This window comes from Mustelus asterias, chromosome 16, assembly GCF_964213995.1.
Source record: "Mustelus asterias chromosome 16, sMusAst1.hap1.1, whole genome shotgun sequence".
NCBI classification, from domain to species: Eukaryota; Metazoa; Chordata; class Chondrichthyes; order Carcharhiniformes; family Triakidae; genus Mustelus; species Mustelus asterias.
The window spans coordinates 50,631,976-50,653,878 of record NC_135816.1 but is presented as its reverse complement, the minus strand read 5'-3'; the positions used below and the strand labels follow the sequence as shown (position 1 = coordinate 50,653,878).

Genomic DNA, 21,903 nt, shown 5'->3' with positions numbered 1-21,903 from the left:
TAACTCTGAAAGTGCAGGGCACAATTTACGAGCGATACAGGCTCCTTGTGTTGCCGCATCTTTGCGCACCAATTCTCCTCGGACTAAACTTTATGGTCCACATGAAGAGTGTGATCCTACAGTACGGTGGGCCACTCCCTTTGCTGACAGTCGGGGATCAGCCGCAGCCTCCAAATTGTCCAAAGCGCCCCGCATGCAATCTTTCCACACTAAAGATCACCACACCCTCTTTATTTAAGAATCTGGTACCAGGCTGCAAGCCCATCGCTACTAAAAGTAGGCGTTACAGTGCTGAAGATCGGATCTTCATCAGACCTGAGGTTCAGCGGCTCCTCAAAGAAGGGATCATACAGCCCAGCGTTAGTCCGTGGAGAGCACAGGTCGTGGTGGTTAAGAGCGGGAACAAACCCCGGATGGTCATCGACTACAGTCAGACCATTAATCAATATACGCAGCTGGATGCGTATCCTCTCCCGCGCATATCTGATATGGTCAATCAGATTGCGCAGTACCGGGTGTTCTCCACCATAGACCTTAAGTCCGCCTACCACCAACTCCCCATCCGCCCAGAGGACTGACATTACACGGCTTTTGAGGCGGATGGTCGTCTGTATCAGTTTCTTAGGGTTCCATTTGGTGTCACCAATGGGGTCTCGGTCTTCCAGCGTGCTATGGACCGAATGGTGGACCAGAACGAGCTGCGGGCTACCTTCCCGTACCTGGATAATGTCACCATCTGCGGCCATGATCAGCAGGACCATGACACAGATCTCCAAAACTTTTTGCGCACTGCATCTCGCCTGAATCTGACCTACAACAGGGAGAAGTGTGTATTCCGTACGCGCCGGTTAGCCATCCTGGGATACGTAGTGGAAAACGGGGTCATTGGCCCCGATCCCGACCGTATGCGCCCCCTTGCTGAACTTCCTTTGCCCGCTAGCGCAAAAGCACTGAGGAGATGCCTAGGCTTCTTCTCCTATTATGCGCAGTGGGTCCCCAACTACGCGGACAAAGCCCGTCCGCTTATTAAGTCCACGACTTTTCCACTCACGCCAGAGGCCCAATTGGCCTTCAAGGCATTGAAAAGCGACATTGCGAAAGCCACGATGCACGCGGTGGATGAATCCATCCCTTTTCAGGTGGAAAGTGATGCATCTGATTTCGCCCTGGCCGCCACACTAAACCAGGCAGGCAGGCCCGTCGCGTTTTTTTCCCGCACCCTTCAAGGTCCCGAAATTCGGCATTCAGCGGTGGAAAAGGAGGCCCAGGCTATTGTGGAGGCCGTCAGACACTGGCGCCATTACCTGGCGGGGAAGCGGTTCACCCTGATCACGGACCAGCGGTCCGTGGCGTTTATGTTCAATAATACGCAGAGGGGCAAGATCAAGAATGACAAGATCTTGCGGTGGAGAATTGAGCTCTCCACCTATAATTACGATATTATGTATCGTCCAGGGAAACTCAATGAGCCCTCGGATGCCCTCTCGCGCGGAACATGCGCTACTATGCAGGAGGACCGCTTGAACGCCCTCCATAATGACCTGTGCCATCCTGGGGTCACTCGGCTCTACCACTTCATCAAAGCCCGCAACCTGCCCTACTCGGTGGAGGATGTCAGGTCAGTAACAAGGAGCTGTCGGATTTGCGCGGAATGCAAACCGCACTTTTACCGACCTGACCGGGCACATTTGGTCAAGGCCACTCGCCCCTTCGAGAGGCTGAGTGTGGATTTTAAGGGCCCCCTTCCCTCAACAGACCGGAACGTGTACTTTCTTAACATCATAGACGAGTACTCCCGGTTCCCGTTTGTTGTCCCCTGTGCGGACACGTCGACTGCCACGGTGATCAAGGCATTCCGTGATCTTTTTACCCTGTTCGGGTACCCCTGCTATATACATAGCGACAGGGGCTCGTCGTTCATGAGTAACGACTTGAGGCAATTCCTGCTCTCATACGGGATTGCCTCTAGTAGAACCATGAGTTTCAACCCTAGGGGCAACGGACAGGTGGAGAGAGAGAATGCTACAGTCTGGAAGGCTGTCCTATTGGCGCTGAAGTCCAAAGGCCTTCCAGTCTCCCATTGGCAGAAGGTCCTCCCAAATGCGCTTCACTCCATTCGCTCCCTCCTGTGTACGGCAACCAATGCTACTCCCCACGAGAGGATGTTCTCATTCCCTCGGAAGTCGTCCTCGGGGATATCTTTACCAGCCTGGTTGACGTACCCAGGACCCGTCCTTCTGCGGCGACATGTAAGGGCCCGCAAGTCCGACCCCTTGGTCGAACCGGTCCACCTCCTCCACGCCAACCCTCAGTATGCCTATGTGGCATATCCTGACGGGCGAGAGGACACAGTCTCGATCCGAGACCTGGCGCCCACAGGGGACGTAGCAACTCCTGTCGCTCCCATACCCCCAGTCACGAATCCCCTATCTCTTATTTCTCCCCCGGACGTGGCGCGGTCAGCACCGGGACCAGTGCATAACAGTTATACTCCACTGTACAGCTTGCCTGAGACTCGGAGATCAGCGCCATCGCAGAAGGTACCGGGATCCCCTGCACTACCGCTTCATCAGGGTCAACCGGCCCGTGAGTCCTCGAGGGGACAGCCGGACGCTGTTTTGGAGAGAACGCCACCGCAAGCACCTGCTCCGGTGTCACAGCCGGTATTGAGGAGGTCACAACGATGGTGCGGTCCTCCAGACCGTCTGGACTTGTAGATTTTTTTTTGTATATATATAGTCTGTTTTCGCACCCCGCCGGCCTTTGTTCTCAAAGGAGGGGTGAATGTGGTGAACCATCGTTGGTTACCACTGTGGGGTTATTCTAATGTTGTTGTTGGGCTAGGGTGTTCACACTGTGGGGTTGTTATAATGTTGTTGTTGGGCTAGGGTGTTTACACTGTGGGATTAATATACCTGTGGTGGTTGCTGTTGTGGCACATCCCAGTCGGGCCCCGCCTCCTGGGAGAGGTATAAGACCCTCTGCTCGGGCGGGACCCCTCCAGTCTGGAATGGTGTACTCGTGTTTAAATAGTTCCATTGTTAGACAATAAAAGCCTTCAATTACAGAAGCCTTGTGTCTCGTGCTCGATTGTCGTGCATCAGACCTGCCAACCAGTTTTCCTTCTAACAATGCAAGATCATAAAACTAATCTCAGAAAGTACCTTAGGCCCTCATTAAAGCCACTCAAGGCGCAATAAAAGGACATCTGGTAGACAGCTCGGCAGCGATGAGAAACACTGAAGCTGTGAGAGCTCCAGAGATCATGATTTAAATAAAACCTTTCTTGAAGGTACACTAACATCACACTCACACACCTCTTGTTTTCCCTTCCTCTATCAACCCAGTCCCACCCTTCTGCCTTTCTTTTTTCAAACACTTCAGAGGTGCTGCTCACCAGGCAGTGATGTAAGATGCTAAAGTCCAAGATGAACAAGAAAGTGATGAAAAAAGCACAATATCAGCGGATCTGATACTTGAAGCCACCAGCACAGGTACTGGGACAATGTGCACCTTAGAGGGTAGATTTGAGGTTGAATTTACTGACCATGAGCGGGGTTGTAGAAATCCAGCGGGGAAGGAAAGCAATGGGACTGCTTTCAGGGAGGGTGGGAATTCACTAACCTGATGCTCTGTGCATGGTCATCCACCAAATGCATGTCCAGGGAGTGGAAAGCAGGCATGGTGGCACAGTGATTAACAGTGCTGCCTCACAGTGCCAGAGACCCAGGTTCAATTCTGGCCTTGGGTCACTGTCTGTCTGCAGTTTGCATGTTCTCCCCGTGTCTGCGTGGATTTCCTCCGGGTGCTCCAGTTTCCTCCCACAGTCCAAAGTTGTGCAGATTAGGTTGATTGGCCATGCTAAATTGCCCCTTAGTGTCAGGGGGATTAGGGGATTAGGTAAATACATGGGGTTGTGGGGATGGGGTCCCGGTGGGATTGTTGTCGGTGCAGGCTGGATGGGCCAAATGGTCTCCTTCTGCATTCCAGGGATTCGATGATTCTAGAGTTTGAGTACAACTCCGCATTGAGTTGTGTCTCCCTCAGAGCCATGCGCATCTAAAGGTTCCCTTGAAACATGGGGAGCCTGCTATCCTGGAAAAGTTTTTTTCTGGTGCCTTTGCTTAGAAAGGAGACAATGAAATCCTCCCTCTTTGCATTCAGGGTCTCATTGGCCTCCTTGACACAGTGATGCATGACAAACTGAGAAATTCTGCCTGATCCAACCTTGAAGGGTCCACTAGTGTGGTGGCTGAGGGCCTTTGTGACTCTGCCAACCACTAGCAGCACCATCCTTGCTCTGCTCTGCAGTAGTCGGTCTGGTTCAGGGAGATGGCACAGTTCTGTGACTACCACCTCAGTGAAGCAGACACTGCCCCAGGCTGAGGTGGAGGTAGAAGACATGTTCTCTGAAGCCCCTGGATGAACAAGGCTCCTTCTAAGAGCCCTCCTCCTCCTCCTCTTCCCTCCCTCCATTACAGCTTCTTCCCTCTTGCTGCCTCAGCCCACACCCCTGTTAAGCCACAGCTCTGGAGAAACTGGAGCCCCTGTAATTGGTTGCAAAATGTTGCACTCAAAGATCCTTCATGATCACACCATGCCTCGCAATGATCCAGCACTTCTTCCTCCTCATTGAAGGAACATCAGTCAGCACTTCCACAAAACACAAACACCAGATTTCTACTAAGTCTGTAGCAGCAAAAGAAAGTCAAAAGTATCTCACCTTTAAGTTGAATGGTGATCCCTTGAAAGAGTGTTGGTCCCTCATGCTGTTGGACGCATGATCAATTGTACATGTTTAAGAAAGGACCATAATAGGACCAGCAAGGTATAAAACGCCAAGTCAAACATCAGATCAAATCAGTGTTACAGGCTGACTGTCAATCTGTTCTGCCTGGTCCATATACTTCCAGTGCACTCACAGGACACCGAGGCTGCTGCTCTTCCAACATGGCAATTGGAATGAGCTCCATCATAAGCTGTTGGGAGCTGATATCTTGCCATTTCTGCCCTCTGCCACCTCGGGTAGTGCCGACACACCTGTCATGCCATGGAGCCAAATTTACCGGCCTTTATGTTTGATGACAACACGAAGAATGTTGAGTGAATGATTTTTATGAAATCTTATGGAAAATCTGCAATCCATTTTCTCTGAGCGGCACGGTGGTACAGTGGTTAACACTGCTGCCTCTTAGTGCCAAGGACCTGAGTTCAATTCTGACATTGTATGATTCTATGATTCTTGCTGCACTCACTCAAACTGCATAAAGCAACTTGAGGGAGATTTGTACAGACATGTGGGCCAGAATTTTACCGTCCCGCCTGCTACGGAAATCAGAGTGGGTGGGGGACAGACCATGGAAAGGTCCGTTGACCGCAGGTGAGATTTTATGGTTTCAGGATGAGCAAGGATGTAGAATCCCACCTAACCTTTCCATAGCCTGATTCTGATAGTTGTGTTAGAAAGCTTTACAGTGACCTCAAATGCACTTCCTTATAATTCATATTTTCATAGAAGCAGATTTTTGATTTATTACTTGTTGAGATATTTAACTGATCATTGTGTAAGAATCTATCAGCTGTCCCATGCATTAGGTGTTGAGCATGCTTGGTGATTAGGTGAGGTGCTTTCTGGAGGCAAAATGTATCGAGAACCTTTGCAAGATTTGAACAACTCATTTAGTAAACACATAGACAAATTATATTTGTAGAAAGCTGGAGCAATCTTCTGGTAGTTTTTCTAAAGCTATGTTTAGCAAGTGACAAGTGGGAGTATGACGCAATATTCTGCAGTGATTTAGCAAATAACAGTGTGCAAATAATTGATCCTGTTTGAAAAGGGCAATTTCGAAAGCTTATTATGACTACGTCAATTGAATATTTTGCCTCAGAGGAGGATCAGGAGAAAATTAAAGATAGCAATGTCCCTGAAATTGAACAAATGACTACAGTTATGTAATGAACTAAAAAAATGTAAAAATCCTGCTAACCTGAATGGAATGGCATAAATTCAAAATACTTGCAGATATATGGATGATCTGATGCAGTTGAGCAGAGATGAGTGATTACTCACGGACTCAATTGTAGATGTTTATAGTGGTGTTGTTCACTGGGGCAGTAAAAGAGGGAAATGGCAGGGTTCATTGAAACATACCCACCCGCCATTTACATGTGGTGCATGTTGTGTTTATGGGAGCAAAGTACCAAGAGGAAGCTTATGGAGTGCTACTGGAATGGAACAACTCATGCAGGCCTCATTTCCTCTAGTGTGCCTTTTCTAAACCACCTACAAGTGGTTAGGTGCATTCGCCATGCTAAATTCTCCTTCAGTGTACCCGAACAGGCGCCGGAGTGTGGCGATTTTCACAGTAACTTCATTGCCCTGTGAATGAAAACCTACTTGTGACTAATAAATAAACTTAAGCTTTAAACTACTCAGTATTGAGCTCGCCAAGGAAAACCGTATACCAGCAAATCTTGTACTCCAGATATTTTTGCTGGGTTTTAATATCGTAAACCATTCCTGTTGACAAGCCATCACTCTCTGTAACCAGGAGGGTGCCTTTACCAAATCAGTGACTAGTAGTAAATCCAAGGTTGAGCAGAAAGAGGAACGGTCAACGGGCACTTCTTTGTGACTTGAGTGCTTTTCCTCGCAAGGTTCTGCAGAGCTTTTAATGCTATATATCAATAACTTACATTTAAATGTAGAAGAATAATTAAGAGATATACAGATTACAGAAAATTCAGACATGTGGTTGATTTTTTTTATCCATTCGTGGGACATGGGCATCACTGGCTGGCCAGCATTTATTGCCCATCCTTAGTCGCTCAAGGGCAGTTGAGAGTCAACCACATTGCTGTGGCTCTGGAATGACATGTAGGCTAGATCAGGTAATGGTGGCAAATTTCCTTCCCTAAAGAACATCAGTGAACCAGATGGGTTTTTCCAACAATCAACAATGGTTTCATGGTCATCAGTAGATTCTTAATTCCAGGTATTTTTATTGAATTCAAATTCCACCATTCACTATGGTGGGATTCGAACCTGGGACCCCAGAATGTTAGCTAAGTTTCTAGATTAATACTCGAGCAAAAATACCACTAGGCCATCGCCTTCCCTCATAGTGAGCAAGAAAGATGTGAACCACAGAAAGATGTTAAACGACTGGGCCAGTTGGCAGAAAATTGGCAATTGGAATTCAATCTGAAGAAATGTGGGCTAACGTATTTGGAGAAGGCAACAAGGCAAAGGAATTTATAATAAATGGTAAGATTTTGAAATGTGTAGAGGGACTGAGCGAACTTCAAAGGCATATCTACAGATCCCTGAAGGTATCAGGACATGTAGATAAGGTGGTTAAGAAGGCATACAGGATATTTCCTTTATTAACCAAGGTATAGAATATGAAAGCAGTGAGGTTATGCTAGAACCATATAAAACACCAGTTAGGCCACAGCTAGTGTACTGCATACAGTTCTGGTCACTGTAATACAGGAAGGATATGATCACACCAGAGAGGTTACAGAGGTTTCTTACAAGGATATTGCAGAGAATGGAAATTTTTAGCTAGGAGGGAGGTTGGGGTTTGTTTTCTTTGGAACGGAGAAAACTGATGGGTGATTTAACTGAAGTGCAAAAAATTATGAGGAGCCTAGATAAGAAGGATGAGTAATTGGTAGAAGAAATTGAGTGAAGTTGGGACGAATGTCTTTTCAGCCTGAGGAATAGTAGGGTTCTGGAACTCACTGTTTAAAGACTAGGTAGAAATAGGAATCTTCACTGCACTGAAAAAAATACTTGGACATGCACTCAAAGTGTTGTAACCTACAGGGCTACAGAACAAAGGCTGCAAAGGCCATCCCCACTTCTTGCCTTCAACTACCACACAACCTCAGACAGACCATTGCCCGCAGCAAACTACCCAGCCTTCAGGAGAACAGTGACCACGACATCACACAACCCTGCCACAGCAACCTCTGCAATTCGTGCTGGATCATCGACACAGATGCCATCATCTCACTGAGAATACCATCCACCAGGTACACAGTACATATTGTTGCGACTCGGCCAACATTGTCTATCTGATACGCTGCAGGAAAGGATGTTCCGAGGCATGGGACATTGGGGAGACCATGCAGACGCTGTGACAATGGATGAATGAACACCGCTCGATGATCACCAGGCAAGAGTGTTCTCTTCCTGTCGGGGAACACTTCAGCAGTCACGGGCATTCAGCCTCTGATCTTCGGGTAAACTTTCTCCAAGGCGGCCTTCACGACACATGACAACGCAGAATCGCTGAGCAGAAATGGATAGCCAAATTCCATACATGAGGACGGCCTCAACCGGGATCTTGGATTCATGTCACACTATCTGTAACCCTTACGACTTGCCTGGGCTTGCAAAATCTCACTAACTATCCTGGCTGGAGACAATACACACCTCTTTAACCTGTGCTTAACTCTCTCTCCACTCACATTGTCTGTACCTTTAAGACTTGATTACCTGTAAAGACTCACATTCCAACCATTATCTTGTAAATTGAGTTTGTATCTATATATGCCCTGTTTGTGAACACAACTCCTCACTCATCTAAAGAAGGAGCGAGACTCCGAAAGCTTGTGCTACCAAATAAACCTGTTGGACTTTAACCTGGTATTGTGAGACTTCTTACTGTGCTTATCCCAGTCCAACGCCGGCATCTCCACATCATTTCTCCCACAGTCCAAACATGTGCTGGTTAGGTGCATTGGCCATGCTAAATTCTCTCTCAGTGCACCCAAATAGGCGCCAGAGTGTGGCGACTGGGGAATTTTCACAGTAACTTCATCGCAGTGTTAATGTCAGCCTACTTGTGACACAAATAAAAAAAACTTTCACCTTTTTGCTACTTCATCCCTTTCAAACAACATTTTACCATCTATGTCTCTTATGCACCCACCATCTTTTGTCACCTTCCTCTTAATATCTGTCGAAGATTTCACTTCCTGGTGCATAACTCTTATTTATGATTTCTTTGCAGCTTTAATACTTCATCAGACATTTCATTCTACCATTTATCTTTGGCCTGCAAATTCAATTTCATTCAATGCAGGTGTGTTTCTTTTCCTTTTCCTTCCCCTTTCTACCTCATTGCTGGTATTTCATCTGACACTCACTCCTTGTCTCTTTCTCTGTTCCATAGTGAAAATATTTCCTTTGCAGCATGCTGTATATTCTCTTTCATGTTTCTTTCAATTGCTTCTATTTCTGGTTCTGAGATCTCTGCTTGTTCTGTTTCCTCTGTCCTGAGACATTCATACCTGTTTTTTTACTTTCGGAGTGAATGACTCGCTGATGTTCTCATTCTTCAAGGTGTCAAGGCGCAAATGGTCACGCATTTTTCTTCTTTTTAGATATTTTCTGTTTCATCTTTATTTTTGCCACAAGGAGACAATGATTTGAATTTATCTCCCCATTGGAATATGTCTGAACATTCTACTGTTTCTACAATGTTGTTTCGTCATCACGTAATCTATTTGATTTCTATACGCATCACCTGGACTTCTGCAAGTGTACAGTCTTCCTTTTGGTGCTGAAAGAAGGTGTTTGCCACTGTCAGATAATTTTCTTGACAAAACTGTCTCTCTCCTCTTTCATTTCTCAAACCAAGGACATATTGACCAACATGCATTCCTGACATTCCTTCGTTGACTTTAGGCGATGTCAAAAGGTAATTGGGGAAACCAGTGCCCCACAACTCTCCAACTCTCACTTATGACTCCAAGTAGCTGGTTGTGCGCACGAGTGGCAACACCCCAGCATTTCAACTTGGCAGTCATGCAAAACTAAGTAATGGGCCGGAGTTTTGCTGCCTCGCCAACCCCAGAATTGGGGCGGACAAGGCTCGCAGAACGTCATTCTCCATTGGCATCGGGTGGGATCTTATGAGCCTCGGGTGAGCGAGGTGGTAAAATTCTGGCTACGGGCCCTGAGCTTCAGCTGATGTGGATATGGGAACGTCATCCCATTTTAGGTTGATTGACCATGCTAAAATTGCCCCTTGGTGTTCTGAGATGCGTAGGTTAGAGGGATTAATGAGTAAAATCTATGGGGGTAGGGCCTGGATGAGATTGTGGTCGGTGCAGACTCGATGGACCAAATGGCCTCTTTCTGCACTGTAGGGTTTCTATGATTCTAATGTGCATGAAGACTGGAAGCAGCAGAAGAGGCAGGAGTCAGTAGAACAATGGATCAGAAGGCAGGGACCAGCAAGGTGTGTGACACACCCAAAAGTACATCCATGTGGCTCAGTAAGGCAAGGTGACCAATTATCTGTGAACTGCCTGGGACCTCATTTAGTGTGGTCTCATAGTTAGTGTGAAAAGTCATAGTCAAAGAATAAGAGATGCAGAAGAGATTGGGCCCTGCAGCTGATACTGTTGTAAAAAGTGCCAGGGAAGGAGAAGACTTTGACTGATGAAGGGCAGAATTTTCCACTCGTGCCAGAATTCTGTGGAGGGACCAAAAAGTCAGGCTGACTCTCGTCGTGGAATGGAGTGGGCTGTTATGCACAATTGTGCACTCTCCGTCTCATTATTTATGCATGTGCACAGTTTGTGTCAAGTCTCCTGGCTGGGAGGTCAGGAAGTCGACTGCTCTGCCATTATGTTTGGGCACCATATTTAAAAAGCAACCAGGCAGCCAATCATTAATGGTGCCAGGACCCTGGAATAAAGATGAGCAGCAGAAGGCAGCAAGCTCGGGCCCCATGGTTTAATGATGCCTGCCTGGAGCATCTCCTCCAGGCTGTCAAGGTAAGATGGGACGTCCTGTTCCTGAAGGATGGAAGTAGGACACCAGATGAATGACCACAGTGGCCTGGGAGTAGGTCACCAAGATAGTCAGCGCCACTGGGGCCCAGAGGAGCAGTGCAGAAAATGGATTAATGATCTCATCCACTCCACGAGGGTAAGTGAACTCTCTACTCTTCCAACTCATTTGAATTTGGGTTTCTTTCATGGGATATGGATATCAAAGGCAAACCAGAATTTCAGCTGCCCAGCCCTCAATGCCCTGCAGAAGGCGGTGGATTCCTGCCTTATTGAATTGCTGCAGCCCAAGTAGTGTTCTATTAGCAAAGCAGCTGCAGGATTTTGATGCTACCACAGTGAAGGCACAGCCATTGGACGTGAAGTAGAGAGCAACTTGCAGCTGCTGCTGTTCTCACATGTTTGCTGCTCTTATCTTTCTAGCTGCTAGAGCTTGCCGGGATTGCAGGGTGCTGTTGAAAGAGTCTTGGTGATTTGCTGCAGTGCATCTTGTACATGTACACACTGCCGCCACTGTACATCAGCAGTGGAGCGGGTGAATGAGATTGGTGGATGGGGTGTCAATCAAGCGGCTGCTTTGTCCCAGATGGTGTCCAGTTTCTTGAGTGTTTTTGGAGCTGCACTCATCCAGCTAAGTGAAAAGTATTACTCACACCCCATCACTCCAGCGTACCAAAGCCAACACTCCGAGGGTTGCGCCTGCAGTGAATACGTTGATGCAGGACATGCACTCCATGTCAGGAGATGTCCACAGCATGGTTCACCTTGTGACCTCCATGTCTGAGAACATGAACTCCATGGCGCAGGGCTTCAACCGCATGGTGCAGACTTTGTTGGGAATCCACAAGTGTCAATGTCAGAGGACAGTGGGGCTTCTGGACCTCACTCCAGCTGCCCCTCAATACTATGGAGGACCATCAGCCCCATCGAGCACCCAAAGGGATGAGGATCATCTGGCTACAGTCGAGTGCCTTCCACCCAGGAGACCCTGAAGGTGTCCAGCCTATCTGAGTCCCCTTCCTGTGAGAAATACATCTTCAGCCTCACACCAATGAAGGCAAGACTGCAATACCCATGCTACCCGAAAGTAGGCCAGGGCCCTCAAGGTCCAGAACCCCCAGTGGACAGTGACCAACATCATGTCAGGCAACAGGACGCTGAACTCAGCAGGCCTCCTCAACCTCAGCTGTAGATCCTGGGGATACACATAGGTGTAGTGGGAGGGTGAGGAGGAGCAAGAAGTGATAGGTACCTAGTTGGCACAGGTGAAAGTAGGCACAAGTATAGAGAGGCCACCAGCCTCTCTATACTTGCAGGAGCTGCTGTTCTCACATGTCCGCTGCTCTTATCCTTCTAGCTGCTAGAACTTGTGGGATTGCAGGTGCTGTTGAAAGAGTCTTGGTGACTTGCTGCAGTGCATCTTGTACATGATACACACTGCTGCCACTGTACATCAGCAGTTACAAATAGTAAATTGTTCTGTTCATTCCCACCCTGTCAATTCATGTCACCAAACTTGGCAAACTCGCGCACACAACCAAAGCTTCATTCCTGTGAAGTGTGAGATTGGCTGTGCTATGTCTCGCGCACAGCCCCCCACCCCAGCCCCCGGTTGTCCTCCCCGAGACCCTGTTCATAGAAGGAGTAAACCCAACCCCCTTCCATCTACTAGGGCAGTTCAATTTTGCATCTTTTCACCTGAGCGGGAGAGATCAAGGGGCTGTCGAGGTGCTGATTGGTTGCCCACCCTAGGTGTAGGATGAAAGTGAAAACCTGGCCACACACTTAGAGTGGCCTGCAGTGCCTGAGACTATCATTTCAGCTTTTATGAAGTCTCCATTCATTGGCAGGCACATACAGCTCTCTGTTGGGCAGGAGTCAGGCATATCACTGAGGATGAGAGAAGCATCGCTTTGTCCTCACTGCAAGCCATCATCATTCTCCTGCACAGTAAGGTCAATGGTTGTGGCCCCTGTCATTGAAAACGTGAAATGAAACATTAGCTAAGGTGGCGCTACATCACTGGTTTGACCAATGTGTCCATTGCGGGAGACCTGCTTGTCCCTGAAATGTGAGTGATCAGAGCATCCCGTGCTCGATGACCAATTCTGGTCCTGTCCATTGCCCATCATTCTTCCTCCTCTTTGGCGTCGTTAGGCCCACTGCCCTCCTCAACATCCTCTTTAACTGAGGAGATCTGGCGCTCGCCCATATCCTCCAGGTCTAGGTTGTCTCCCTTCTGCAGCGTTAGGTTGTGGAAAGTGCAGCAGACCACAATGATGTGAGAGACCCTCTGGGGGCTGTATCGTAAGGCACCCCCCAACCGGTCCAGGCATCGGAGCCACATCTTCAACAGTCCGATTGCCTGCTCCACCAACACGCGCGTTGAAGCACGAGCCTCGTTACATTGAGCTCCGCTGGTGTTTGTGGCCTTTCTACTGGTGTCATCAGCCTCCTCTTGAGTGGGTACTCCTTGTCCCCAAGGAACCATCCCTCCAGCCGCCACTCTCCCTCAAATATAGCTGAAATTTGCAAGCGGTCCAAGATGTATGTCATGGGCACTCCCCGGGAAACGGGCACACATTTGCATGATGAGCTGGGTGTTGATGGAGTGTAACTCCTTGCGGGCAATCTTACCGGCTAGTCACACCGGTCGATCAGCGTGGCGAGTTGGTAAAATCACGAGAGATGTGAAAAGCCGAGTTAGCACCCTGTTTCTTGCCTCTCGCAATCTTACCGGCACTGAATTGGTGGCATGATTACACAGCTGAATCTTGAGAGATATGCAGTTAGCTTTTCCATATTTCCCTAGAGAGCATCCTCATTCTTTGGCATCTTCAATGCAGTGCAGTTAAGCTTGTCTAACATTTATACCTCGATCAACATCTCGAAGAACATATTTTCTGGCCATTATCACAAATTGGCTGCTGCATTTTTTATGCTATTACAGTGACTACACTTCAATAGTAATTAATTAACTGTAAAGCACTTTGAAAAGTGCTGAGGTTACAAAAGGCATTATAAAAATGCAAGTTTTTCTCTCTGTATGAACATAATAGTTCCAGTCTAGTGGTTGCTACATTTATCCATCAATATACTCACTTCTATCTTCAAAATCAGGAAGTGCAAATAAACATTACACAGCAATATTGCTAACATTTCATAAATATTACAAAATACTGCCACCAATAAAGTTATAAAAGCAACTTACATTGCATGCAAAGAGGTAGCCTATCCCAGCTTAAAAACTCTGCTCACATGCAGATTCCCTTATCTTTCTAAATGAATTTTTAAGACAAAAGCATAAATTGTAGCTGATGTTTGTTTAAATAATTTTTCAAGCCTAACATGAAATCTGTACACAAGTTACAGCTGGACAGAATAGAAACAGGACATCTCTAAGCCCAACTCTTCTGGTTTCTCCTGCACCCGCTCTGGACGTGTGGGAGTAGCACAACTAGGTGCAGACTCAGCCCCATCATTTTGCTGACACTAGCCTTCTGCGTTAGAGAGGCTTGTAAATAACAGGTCAAATAACAGCAACAGGAGACAACTACACAGTGAGGTACCAAAGCATAAACCATAACCCGGAAAGAATCATTTGTCAGATTTGAATTTGTTTTTTTGTTGATTTCCCTCTATTTCCCTCCAGTTGGGCTGGGTTCTCTGACCAAGCAAATGAAGAGCCTACTTTTCTTTCTGGGAAATTGCTTCAGCGTTATGTTTTGTTTTTCCCAGGGAACCAGCCAGGATTGGCAAATGCAGATCTGGCCGCACAGATGCAAAATGTAATACTGCATCTATATATAGCCACTTTAAATACCATGATTTTATGATGGGGGGTGAAGGGTGAAAGCTGATGTTGAAACCACCCACCTCAATTTTTTCTCAACATCTGGCTGTGAATTGCACTCGTTATGGATATTTTATATTCGAACACAGTGTAGCACAGTGCTACGCAATAGTGTCCGTTTGATATAATATTGTCTCAAATCATAATATAAGACATTTCTGTGCTAAACTTGGTGGGTTGTTCCTTTTGGGTTGCAAAACGTTTCAAGTGGGTTTTGGCATTGTACTGTCAATTCTGCAAGTTTAGCAATAGTTTAGTAGTCCTGGAAATCAAATATTGACATTGCTAACATATTTTGCAATGTAGAATATTACTACTTCTCTTAAATTTAAAAAATTAACATTTAGCATCTGGTTGGAGGAAAGTTTGAACAGATTTATAGAGACAATATTACAACAAGCATGCTAATGTTAACAAAGTTCCGTCCCGCTTGGCGCATGGAACAGCCCTTTCTTTTTAATCCACATGGTTTAGTTACTTGAAAGACGTTGGAAAATGATATAAATAGAAATCAGGAACTTTGCGACCTTTACATTTGACCTCTGGCTGACTACAGGCTTGGCAGAGCCCAATCAGATTTAAATGCAGATGGTAACCATTTAAGTTCCACACAAAAGCTGAACATTTAAGATGGTATCTTGAAAAATATATGCCACTTGCCTCTTCAGGCCCTGGTTCTTGGTCCTAACAGGTTGGGCTGGGAGGATTTGGGTGGGGGAAGGGGGGTGGGGGGTGGGGTGGAGGGGACAGAGGTGGGGGCATTGAGGGGGTGGGGGTTGGTGATGATGGTGGGTGGGAGGGGGAACCACCACTACTTCCTCAGGTTAAATGGTCCCTGACTACATAATCAGAGCAGAATCTGCTTATTTAAGCAACACCCCCCGAGGCTCACTTTAAAACAGCAGTCGACCAGAATAGCGTGGGAAAAAAGGGGAAAATCCTATGGCTTCGATTGAATGGATCCTACTTGGAAACTAGAGCAGAAGCAGGAAGCTCTTATTCGACTGACAGAGAAAATAATACGCAAATAGCATGGGACTATTTTCAGAAAATAATGTGCAGCGGGTAACTTTGCTACTCCAAAAGAATAAGCCCCAAAATAACTTAACAACACTTACTAAACATTAGAGCAATAATATTCATTTATAATTATAAGTATGCACATGAGTTTTCATGTGCTTGAACTGTGAAATGCATCCAGAGACAATTGTATAATAGTTTAACACAGGAAGATAACATAGGAAGGTAAGATTATGAGAGGCATGGACAGAGTGGATAGTCAGAAGCTTTTTCCCAGGGTGGAAGAGTCAATTACCAGGGGGCACAGCTTTAAGGTGCGAGGGGCAAGGTTTAAAGGAGATGTATGAGGCAGATTTTTTACTCAGAGGGTGGTGGTGCCTGGAACTCGCTGCCGGGGAGGTAATGGAAGCAGATACGGTAGTGACTTTTAAGGGGCATCTTGACAAATACATGAATAGGATGGGCATGGAGGGATATGGTCCCCGGAAGGGTCGGGGTTTTAGTTAAGTGGGGCAGCATGGTCGGTGCAGGCTTGGAGGGCAGAAGGGCCTGTTCCTGTGCTGTAATTTTCTTTGTTCTTTGTAATGTATGCCAGTTGGTCCCGGCCCCTATATGGCTGGGTGGCTCTGCAGTAACTAATCAAATGGTCAGCAGCTCTCAACTGTCCACTAGGAGCAATGGCCATTGCTGGGACTATACTGAAGAGAAGTCATGTTGCCAGACATGCAGGTAAGTCCAGAGTTTTACCACGGCCAGGCCAGTGAGGGCGGTAGGGCCGACTTCAACAGGGTAGGAATGGGAACATGCAGGGAGCACTACCTCCAACTGGCCGAAGGAGATCCCCCCTCTGCCTGCAAAAAGGAGGCTGTGTTGCATGGCGTGGCATATCACCAACGGTGGGAAAAAAAGGCAGTTAAGTGGCCAATAATTGGCCAGCTAAGGGTCATAATTGGCCCATGTGCAGGCATGCCATCTAATCCCTCCCCCATCACTGGTAAAATACCAGCAGAGGTGGGTAGATGAAGGGCATGATGCTGCTTCCATGGCACCTGTTTCTCTGTTCCCCCTGCACCACCCACCCCCCCACTCTCCCCACCTGCCAGCCCATTCCCAAGGGTGGGGGTGGGGTCCATAAAATTCCACCTTAATGTCTATTGTTGTAACAAGACTCATAGAAACAGTAATATAACTATAGAATGAGAAGCAGGCTATTAGGCCATGGTCTTTCCTCATCGTTCTATTTCTTCCTCTGTGCAAAGCATTGTTGTCCACTAGAAATGCCCTACATAAAGACATTTCCCCTGGCTGCTCTCCGCACTTGCTGGACATTCTTGAGTGGGTTAACAACCAATTTAAGGTCATCAATCAAGCTCATAATGTGCCCCATTTCTACTTGCCAAAAGCATTCTGTTCTCTGCAATCCAAAAATATCGGTTCAAATCTTGTATTTTGTTTGAATTACCTGGGACCTTGGGGAGCCTGTCGTTCCCCATTGCTTTCTTCATGGTAAAGCCTTGATCAGTCAGAGTTGACCTGTCAACCAATCAGCATGCTTTTCTTCTATAGTATAACTTGTGATTGTTTGAAATTTGGCATTCTTGTGTTTTTCCTGATGAGTGCAAGATGTAAGGCTTCTGCAACATGTTTCTCTTTTTGCCAATATTCAAGTTGAAAATATTTTTTTCTTTGCTTTTGCCTGTCACAGGGGCTGGGCTAGCTAGGTATGTGCAAAATTGCACCAATAAGTCGATGGGGTAGACTCAATGGGTCTTTCCTTATCCATCTTGTTCAAATGCATTACATAGAATTATACAGTATTTACTGTACAGAAATAAACCTATTTGATGCAACAGGGCCATGCCATTGTTGATACTCCACCTGAGCCTCCTTCGATCTTCATCAAATCCCATCAGCCTATCTTCTACTCCTTTTACCCCAAGTCTTTATCCTGTGTCTCCTTAAGTGCACCAATGCTAGTTGCTTCAACTATTTCTTGTAGTCATGAGCTTGACATTCTAAACATTCTCTGAGTTACCCACCTCCTATTGGCTCCACACGTCTCCAGCTATTCAGCTATGGCAAGTACGTCCTGCAAAGATTGTGCTACATAATCACTGACATTCTGCCCTCATTTTTGCTTGACCAGAGCAGGACCGTTGAGGGACCAGGACACCTGCAGGTCCTAAGCCCTATGTGGAGGAGATGGCTCTCAGCACCATGGGGCCAGCTGTAACAGAACCCAATGACATTCAATGTCGCTGAGAACATTAAGGATGATGGTATGTCCCTCTCAATGTCCCTTCTTAACTCTCACCTTAATCTTAAATTGCCATTTGTTATTATGAGCATCATAGAATCGTAGAATCCCTACAGTGCAGAAGAGGCGATTTGGCCCTTCGGGTTTGCACTGACTCTCTGTCAGAGAGTTCTTTCCCCCACTCTATCCCCATAACCCCACACATTTCCAATGGCTAATCCATTTAACCTACACATCTTTGGACACTAAGGGGTAATTTAGCATGGCCAATCCACCTAACCTGCACATCTTTATGATATAACCGTGGACCTCTAGTTCCCCATTGGACACACTTAGCCACCAGCTCAGATGTCGGTACTGCATGTAATTTGGAGATTATTATAGATTTGGGATCAGCATGTGGTGAGGCATCTATGCATGAGTGGGTTGCAGCCAGATCACATTAAAAGATGGTTTGTTTGCCTGCTCACTCAGAGGGTAAGGTCACAGGGTCACTCTATTGCAGAGGATTTAGATCAGGATTTGGTGGGATAAAGGAGGGGATTGCTGGGGGTGCACACTGTGATGCATTGGCTGGCCTGTGTCTCTGGAAGTGTCTGGTGGCGCAACAGCAACAACAAAAGGGATGCTAGGCTTCATCTATGCTGGATAAGCATAATTGTTGCCCAAGCTGAAACCTAAGGTAGGCAAAAATGTTCCATACTCAAATTATTTTCGATCAAATGCCTGCCAGGCAGACACCTCTTACCATCAAGGAATATAGAGGAGTCCAGCTCTAAGTTGGCAGAGGGCATAGCACAAAGATTGCCCTCTCTGCTGCCTCAGTCCCATCGGTCTGTCGTGCAGCTGACCTGGACCCACTACATCAGCAACCCAACATCTATTTCAGCCTTTGCATGAATAGATTACCTATTCTTCTGACGTTCCTGTGAGAATGCAGCAATACTTTGTGGCAAATGAATCGGCAGGGAATAGAGGGATATGGACCAAGAAAATATTAGATTAGAGTGGCATCTGTGTCGGCACAGACTTGGTGGGCTAAGGACTTGTTCCTGTGCTGTTCTGTTCTTTGTTCTAAATCTAGGAAATCACCGCAACACCTCCAAAAACATTTCAGACATTTTGCAATTGCAGAAATTCTTCAAAGTTACCTTGCCTGAAAGTTGGGACCTGGCCCTTGAAGGAAGACCACTTTAGGCTCCATCTTGAAAGCCAGATGTTGCCCTTTGTTGGGTGATGTTGGGTAGCATGGTGGCACAGTGGTTAGCACTACTACCTCACAGCACCAGGGACTGGGTTCGATTCCTGGCTTGGGTCACTGCCTGGGCGGAGTCTGCACATTCTCCCCTGTCTGCGTGGGTTTCCTCCGGGTGCTCCAATTTCCTCCCACAGTCCAAAGGTTAGGTGGATTGGCCATGCTAAAATACCCCTTAATGTCAGGGAACTAGCTAGGGTAAAAGCATGGGATTATGGGGATAGGGCCTGGGTGGGATTGTGGTCGGTGCAGACTCGATGGGCCAAATGGCATCCTTCTGCACTGTAGAATTCTATGATTCTATGATTCTATGTCCAAGTTTGGTGTTTGGAACTAAATTAAACATTCTGGCATCACATCAGCTGGTCGGGCTGTGTGACATCAGATAGCACTCCTGATAAGATTACTGATGAATGCTGGAGTCTCCTGCACTCAGCCTTCTCATCAGGGCCAAACCCAACAGTGTCTGATGGCACAACAGCAAAAGGGTGCTAGGCTTCAACAGTGCTAGTGAGGTAAAATCTGTGCCAATACTGGTAGCCAAGGTAAACCTTTTCTTAGTACAACCATTTCACACGTAACTTAATTTTGATCAAATAGCTGAAAAGATAAAAACTAGATGCCAAGTAGATAATGTTCTTTTCAGTTGGTATATTTTTGTTTCCATGCTAAAATAAGCTTCAATATAAGATAAATACAAAAGAGGATACTTTTAATACGTGCAAGGGAATGTTGCTCTTCAAGTTGTTTGCATTGAATTAAACAGTCAGTACAGAAAAGACAGAAAAAGCCAGCATCACTTACGTTCTTATTTTTAGAGCTACACGGGTTCAGGGTGATTACAGAACTGCAGCAACAGCTTGGAGATAGCAGAACAGCCACTTTAAAGTTGAAGCAGAAAAGGTTGTAGAAGGTTGAACATAGGCAAAGAGATAAAAGAGGAAAAGATAGTTAATAGATAGAGAATGATACCAAGGTTTGAAACAAGTATCTACAATGAATGAATTGAAGAAACACGATACAGAAAGGGTATTCTTATTGGTTTGATTTGGAACCAAGTTGTTAATGGAAACCACACAAACTAATAAGCTAAGCTTTGGTTTTCTGGAATTTCAAGATTCAATTTTTATCTTCTCTTCTGTATATTACAGAAGGACTCTGATAATTCTAAGTGCACAGGGTAATCTCTGGTACTTCACTCGAGTTAAGCTTGACAGTGAGTGCCAGCCAGATGTTCCACCCCATGACCCAGCCAATTCCTGTTCTCACATGATGCCCACATTCCAATGGAGATCAATGAATTTAGAGCAGAATAGGATTAAATCTAAAATCTTCCCAGTCCATATAGCTTGCCTGATGAACTCTCCAAGTCACAGTGGAGAACAAATTGTTGTTTTGCAAAGAAAGGAAGAATGATGAGATTTTAATAAGTATTTTGCTGGTTGTTGTTTCTTTTCTCGATAGGATAGTTTTAGCAAGAAAGTAGATCAGTTAAAAGTGTTGTTTTGCAGAGAGTGTTAATGAACTAATTCAAGATAGATCTATAATTATTTAACATAATGAATGAGCTGTATCACAAGTAGATACTCATTTATTCAATGCTGTTACCTCCATTTATATGCAAATCTTTCCCTTAAACATAACAGAATGCAGACAGGGTAATTTGGCCCATATTATTATTTAATGCAGTACATTTTCTGTTTCTATGAATGTTTTTGTGACTGTGCGCCTCTTCCTAATTCCTAATATATAAATAGATGTAGCTGGAGAATATGTGTTTACATTTGATTTCTATGTTTATGTGGAAGGGGATTACGAACCAGCTAATAAGATTTATAGGCAGAATGCAGTCTTTCAGAGGACAAGAAATCAGTAAAGAATTAAATGATTTTTAAGACAGCTAACACAAACAGTTTAACACATGTGTGAATGCAGTAAGACAATCAAAACACGTAGTTACGATTTCAAATCATATATACTGATATCTTACGATATTTTAACGTATTTCAAATGCATTGGTCACTTTGATCAAGCTGAGTTACTGAAAGGCATGGTGGTAAGAGCCAATAGTTTAAAGCCAAAAGGTCTGGGAACCGGTAACTCAGCAGTAGTCCTATCGGGAGGATTCCTCTAAGGGAGTGTATGTTGCAACAGTAATGAATAGATGCATTCACTGCCCAGACACAAGGATAGATATGCCCCTGGAGGCAGAAACACATGTCTATTCAACTTGGCAATGAGCCAGTGGGAACGTCCACTTTGACCTTATGGTAGCACCTGCCGTTATCAGGCAACAGAAATGTAGTTAGAGCCAAGAAGGGTGGCCACGTCCGGACTCAAAGGATGAATAAAATATCACCATGCTATTAAGCATATATGATTGGCTGAGGTACTTGACAGAGATTTGTACTGATGTAGGACTGTTAAATGAAATTGATTTTAAGCTAATGAAAGGTGGAATTATGATTAGAAAAAAGTATAATTGATCTGTATTGGACTATGTACTTCAGATCTTTTGGAGAGGTTCTGTTGCTCTATTCCCAGAGCTATTTAACCTTTCATGAGTCTCTGGTCGGCTGTACGTGTATCCGTTCGTTCTATGTCTTATTTGTTAAATACATTTTGTTATGTCTTTGCATATTTGCCTTGCAAGTTTTGAATTGTCTAAGTTTAAGACACAATTGGCCACCTTTAAAACTTCCC

The 21,903-nt window shown here is 45.7% G+C and overlaps 1 protein-coding gene across 6 annotated transcripts in view; it reads right to left on the bottom strand.

Moving 5' to 3' along the window:
* htr4 (5-hydroxytryptamine receptor 4) overlaps window positions 1–21,903 on the bottom strand; it is a 184,908-nt gene that overhangs the window by 43,159 nt on the left and 119,846 nt on the right. The window contains exon 9 of one of the 6 annotated variants that reach the window (XM_078231108.1): window positions 20,005–20,081. The exons of the other annotated variants lie outside the window; for them this stretch is intronic. Within the exon in view, the coding sequence (XP_078087234.1) occupies window positions 20,021–20,081 (61 nt within the window). The 3' untranslated portion in view covers window positions 20,005–20,020. The remainder of the gene's footprint in view (window positions 1–20,004; window positions 20,082–21,903) is intronic. 6 annotated transcript variants of the gene reach the window in all.